This window comes from Pagrus pagrus, assembly GCF_965226575.1.
Source record: "Pagrus pagrus genome assembly, chromosome: 2".
Taxonomy (NCBI): Eukaryota; Metazoa; Chordata; class Actinopteri; order Spariformes; family Sparidae; genus Pagrus; species Pagrus pagrus.
Genome location: NC_140186.1, coordinates 36,315,672 through 36,322,029, shown reverse-complemented (window position 1 = coordinate 36,322,029; position 6,358 = coordinate 36,315,672). Strand labels below are relative to the sequence as shown.

The following is a 6,358-nucleotide window of genomic DNA, read 5'->3' as shown; positions in this document are numbered from 1 at the left end:
TGATGTACAGTATGTTTTTTTGGGAGTTCCTAGCAATTGACCTATTCAGTTGGTTATGAATGAAATCATGTTGTTGTGTTTTAAACCACACAATAAGTATCTAAACTCATTGACAATATCACAAAGCTGCTATGCAATTAGGGCATTGTAGGACATTGTGTTATTCATCACACATAATTGGTGCCATCAGCTTTTCATACTGTTTGATTTTGGACAGAAAAAATGGACACAGTAAAAAATCAGCAATAGTTTCAAGGATTTTTATTCTTTACCGTAGAAACACTGTACATAAATTACTTTCTCTGAGACTAATTTTGATGAACGGATAAGTGGCATTTTTCAACCTTCAAAATAAAAAAGATAAACCCATAAAACATTGTCAACTCGTCTCAATTGTCTATGAAGGAAGGTTGGTGGCATATGATGTTAACTCTCTGCGTGAAGTTCCTGTTCTTTCCTTTGAAATGATTAAAGTTGGCTTCCCACCCTTGTAAACACACATACACACAAAGAAAACTCCTCTAAACGAGTACAGGGACCCACAATCAATGAGAAAACATCCACATCGATTTTTGATCAATTACTGTTACTCATTAAAGTCACTGATGGCAATGCACTGTCCCTTGAAGAAGAAACGAGCAAAAATGAGGAGAGAAGCAACAATAAGTTACTACTCAGAGCAAAGCCCCCCCAAAGCCATGACAACATGTTTCTATTGCAAGCAATACTACTACCTTTGACCAATAAAAGCACAAGGTCTATGCATTATGAGTCACATTATGCAGAAGTGAAGGGGACCTGGGCTGACAGGGGACCAGTGTTTTACAGGATCGGTGAGCCCACTCTGTCCACAAAGAATATATCCACATAGAATCATAAACAGCCCTGGCAGTGTGTCCATCCTGCTACCTCAAAGACAGCTGTTGATTGAAGTCTGGAACTATATGATTTTATAGACCTTGTAAAAGCACAGGGGACTTGAAGGAGTGGTTTTAGAACTCTCCAAAAAGATCATAGATCTCAGTAATAAAGAAACCAAACAAAACTCAAAGTTTCTGGTTTTGTTTAGTCCAGATCATGGTCCATTCCAGTGGTGGTGTTGTAATAGTAGTAATAGTGGTATAGGTAATAGTATGTAAACAGTTTTTTTTTGTTATTTTTTTTCTATCCCCTTCATGTCTGAGGCAAATGTAACTGGATATATAAAAACAGAACAAAAAATTCCAACAGAAAATCTGTGTGAAAGTTTGAAAGTCTTTTTTTTCCCTTCATACAAATTGTAGTCCTTTTTTGTGCCTGTCTCTCTTAGAGAGAGTCCGCAACAGTTCAACAACAGTTCCATTCAATGGCTTCAGCCATGGAAACAATAGATTGTATAGACATGGCTCATAGAGGTCTATAACCCAGAGCGTCAGGTCACGTCTGGACCCAGACAGATATAATACCTGCAACATCTGTTTGGGATCCTCAAACATTTGTTATAATGACCGCTCTGACAGTTTACAACTGTCTAAATGCTTGTGGGCTCATCTAGTTGTGAGGACTGCTGAAATGCTCAGTTGGCTATTTGAACAAGTCTCTTCATTACACTGTTTCACAGCCAGACAGCACAAATTATAGCACTCAGGTCTATCCTGCTACCAGAGAGCAGGGGAGGGGCATGCGTGCGGGCTGTTTGAACGCAGATGATAGGGCCAAAGAAAGAAAGAAAGAAAGTAAAAAAAGAGAGAACCTTTTTGCAGGCTCTGTTGACTGTTTTAAACCATCACAACTGTACGTTTATAATGTTTTGGGTTAGTTGCGTTGAAGTGATTGTTACATTATTGATCAAATCAGTCTATAAATCCTACTTAACCATCCTTAAAATAAAAAAAGTTTGCAAACATGGGGTGTCTTCAGTAGCTAGTATTGAGTCTCAAGACAATAAAGTTTGACATCCATTTTGTGTTAAAACTGAACTTTTTGTTAGTCTTTGACAGACAGTAGAAATTACACGCTGATGCCGTGTTACCTCCTCCCTATCTCACTCTGGCGTAGGAACTGAATGTTGTTAGCACTGTCAGCTAGCTCGGGGTACTGCTCTATGGACAAGACGTAGTAGCCATCATAACCCAAAACCTTCCCGCTGCTCAGCAGCTGCCTTTTTTCCCCCTCCGTCCACAGCCGAACTCCTTCCTCCCCGTCTCTCACCCGCTGCTGCTCACGGGCCCAGGCACTCGAGAGTGCCCTCTGCCTTGCGTGCTCCAGGATCCGTGCTTTCTCCTCATCCAGTGTTGTCCCGTAACGTACGTGGAGTGCCAGAGCCCCATATTGCAGCTCCATGTCAGCGAAGCGGCGTGTTCGCCCATTCATCACCGTGGTAGACTGGGAAACTGTGACATTCACACCGTTTTCCAGTGATTTCCTGCCTGAGGTTAGCCGCAGTGCACTAAGGTCATTCTCAGGCAGACTGGTTTTGATGAAATAGTGTGTGTCTCGTCCCTCGACTGTATAATGCAAGTCCTCAAGATAAAAGGCATTGTTTAAGACTGCAGCCACTTTGATGCAGTCCTCATTTGCAATGTTGAGAGCATTGGTCACCACACGGCCTTGGATCACAGCAAGCATCACTCCCTTACCAATCAGAGACTTGACAGTGGCAAACCACAGCCAATGTCTGGCATGGTCTGAATGCCGCCGTTTGAGCTGGATTTCTGGCATTCGCTCAAAGGACAGGAAGGCCCGAGACTGATGAGTCACCTCCTGCTGGACACCTGAGATAGACTGTAGACAAGAGAAAGAAGAAGCAATATTTGACTTTATGTGCTGATTGAAACTAAAGAACCATTACAATGCAATATGTACAGTACAATAACACCTTACCAAAACAACATTTCATGATAATATAGACAATATTGAAAAGAAATATTTTTTTTGTCACTTTGTCTGTCTTGAACCCCATATCTCAGATTTTTTTTTGCATTAAGACTGAATTTACAGGAGAATACTTTGTGTTACTTTCACTGCAAGAGAGCAGGAAAAAAGCCACAGAACTACAGTTGTCAAAATGATGTCTTTTCATCTATGGCCTGGGGGTTGAAAATCACTGCCCTCAAAAAACTAGTAGCTAGCAAAATGTTGCTAGCTACTAGTAAACTAGTAGCTAGTTTATCATAAACTATCATAACAGAATAAGGCATTTTGTATTTTCAAATACAATATACCAACAGGTATATTGTATTTGAATGTACCGTTACCTTTTTAATGCTGAATTAAAGCTGCTGTAAGCTTTATTTTCTTATTAAAATTAAATCCTGTTAAATCCTCCTGTTTAGCCACAGTGGCAGAACAGGAAAAACTACCAATTCCAGCACTCCTGGTGATGGCTTATACTACCAACAGGCCAATCAATAAAAAACGCTTAAAAGAGGCCAAGAGAGCTACATCGAAAAAACAAATTAAAAAGGAGCTATGCAAGTGTGGTGATGTAGAGAGGAGGGAGGGGATTGCTTCTTGCAAAACAGACAGGAAGTTAGCTGAAACAATGACGATGCTTGCAGCAGCTTTAACTGTAGCTAATGAATTTTAGGGACTTCTAGAATTGTATTCAGAACATATAGTTGATCTTTTAAAGCTTTTTCTCTCTAATTTAATGCCGGTTCCACTGTTGGGATATATGTTATTGTTATATTGTTATTGTATATGTTAATATGTGTTCGGAAAAAAATCTTGAATGATCGTGATCGGACATCACTTAAATGTTTGGTGAAATCAAATCATAAAAAATCAACAGTAAAACTCACAGCCATATTAAATAAAGAAAGTGAAAGAGCATCTCTACACTCACAATGTGAAGAGTACTCAAGGGATTGGGACTAAACAGCTGTGTAGCCTTAAATACCTCTTATCAGTGTGGCTAAACGGAAAAAGCCTTCCATTTGCTGGGGAGCATAAAGATTGGACTCCGGAGCGATGGAAAAAGGTCATGTGGTCTGATGAGATTTACCCTGTTCCAGTGTGACAAGCCTGTTGTGGCAGTGTTATGATCTGGGGGTGCTTCAGTTGGTCAGGTCTAGGTTCAGCAACAATATGCGCCCAAAAAACAAGGTCAGCTGACTACCTGAATATACTGAATGACCAGGTTTTTTCATCATGGATTTCCTTGATGACACGGGCATATTCCAAGATGACAATGCCGTGATTCATTTGGCTCAATTTGTGAAAGAGTAGTCCAGGGAGCATGAGACATAATATTCACATATGGATTGGCCACCAGAGTCCAGACCGTAACCCCATTGAGAATCTTTGGGATGTGCTGGAGAAGACTTTACGCAGCGGACTGACTCTCCCATCATCACCTTGATGAAGATCTTGGTGAAAATTAATGCAACTTTGGACGGAAATAAATGTTGTGACATTGCATGAGCTTGTCAAAACGACACCACAGCAAATGCGTGTCATAATCAAAGCTAAAGGCGGTCCAAGTCCAAGTCCGAGTGTGTCACCATTTTTTTGGGCTGGGCAGTGTAGATGTGTGAAATAAACCAGAATTAACTCGAAAGGAAGCAATTGCAGAAGAGTGCTGAACTAAAGCAATAACGGCGTGAAAAACAAAACAAAAACAAAGAATGCATACAACATTAAAAAGGATTGACAGCACCAGTGTTGGTCTGGTGTGACAGTGTGAGCCTGCACTGTCACTAAAAGGACAGCCTTTTCTGACCTAATACTCCTGACGAAGGTGCACACTTGTGAGGAGTACATGAGCAACATCAAGGTCGCAGATGTCCTTAATTCAATCCACCTGTTTCTCAGTCACCACACAGGGGTAAAGTGACACACCTGAGACTGGTTGTGGCTGATTGAATGGATGCCACCATCTTTACTTTTACTTTTGTTAAGGAAGTACTCAAGACACTACACAAGACATTAAGAGAACTTTATGTTATATTGTGTGTATTTAAAGTCATGCTGTTATGATGTTTGCGCAACAATTATTTAACGATAGGGATTGCTCACTTTTAACCACTTGGGTGAATAAAATTTTGGAAAACTTCAGTGTGTCTTGTCATCTATTAAATGTCAACCCGGGTCAGAGGCTTTACACTACCCATACCTGAGGCAGAGGTGTGACATCTGGACTGGGTCCTGATTGAGCGGGAACTCACCTCCCCCTTTAAACCTATTGAGGCTCTTGCACAAACAGTTAAAAATGAGAAAAAGTGATCAACCCTATTCTAGAACATACGAAAGTGGTTTGGCAAGAGGTGCATAAGAGATGTAAAATTTCTCAGTACACTCAAAAGTATGCATCCATATGGCATAATCCGAAAATAAAGATAGTCTATCTATTGGGCTCAGTGGCTAAGAAAAGATATCAGAATAATGATTTATTTGAAAGTGGCAGTCTTCTTCCATATACAAGATTTAAGGAAAAATTCAATTTAGAGGGCAGAGGCCACTTTTGGAAATATTTACAAATTAGACACTGTATTAAAGAGGTTATTCCCACTGGTCAGGATAGAGGCCCTGTGGAATGTTACAACTACCTAAAATGCATCATAAGGCATCAAAGTGGTATGAGATGTGTCCTTGGACAAATGGTAGTAGTCTTAGGCTGATATGGGAGAAGGATTTGTCTTGTACGCTGGATGAAAAAAAATGGGAGGGGATTCTTTCCAACACTGAAAAATACATAAGAAGCCAGAGGTAAATTCATTCAATATAAAATAATTCACAGATATTATTTTACTCCATCAAGACTTAAAGGGGAACTACCGTTTTTTACAACCTGGAACTTATTTCTAGCATAAAATATGATCATTTACTCACCCAGATAACTTTGATGTCATTTGGAGTCGTTCAGACAAAATTAGATCCAGTGTAGCGCCGCTATATCCATATAATGCGAGTGATGGGGCACTGAAACACAGCCTCTACATAACGCATTATCTGCCACGAAACTAGTTCATTTCACCAATATTTTGTCATGATACGCTAGTGCTATTCCCCTCTGAGTCCGGGCTCGTCTGTTATCAACATCCGGAGTCAAACTAGCAGTAGCAGCTACAGGTAAACAAGCTGGCTGTTGCGGGGGCGCGTGCGCGCAGCTCAGAGATGACATCTTCCAGGACAGAGGTAGTAGGTCAACCTACAGACCCCGGATGTTGACAACAGACAAGCCCGGACTCAGAGGGGAATAGCACTAGCGTATCATAACAAAATATTGGTGAAATGAACTAGTTTCGTGGCAGATAATGCTCATAGAGGCTGCGCTTCGGTGCCCAGATCACTCGCATTATATGGATATACGCGGCGCTCCACTGGATCTAATTTCGTCCGAACAACTCCAAATGACACCAAAGTTATCTGGGTGAGT

General features: G+C 40.7%; 1 protein-coding gene across 7 annotated transcripts in view; it reads right to left on the bottom strand.

Moving 5' to 3' along the window:
• Positions 1 to 246: 246 nt before the first annotated feature.
• The window catches only part of tenm3 (teneurin transmembrane protein 3), a 454,093-nt gene continuing 447,981 nt past the window's right edge, over positions 247 to 6,358 (bottom strand). For all 7 annotated transcript variants that reach the window (XM_084378327.1, XM_084378328.1, XM_084378329.1 and 4 more), the window contains one exon: positions 247 to 2,763. In XM_084378327.1, the coding sequence (XP_084234453.1) occupies positions 2,008 to 2,763 (756 nt within the window). In that variant the 3' untranslated portion in view covers positions 247 to 2,007. The remainder of the gene's footprint in view (positions 2,764 to 6,358) is intronic.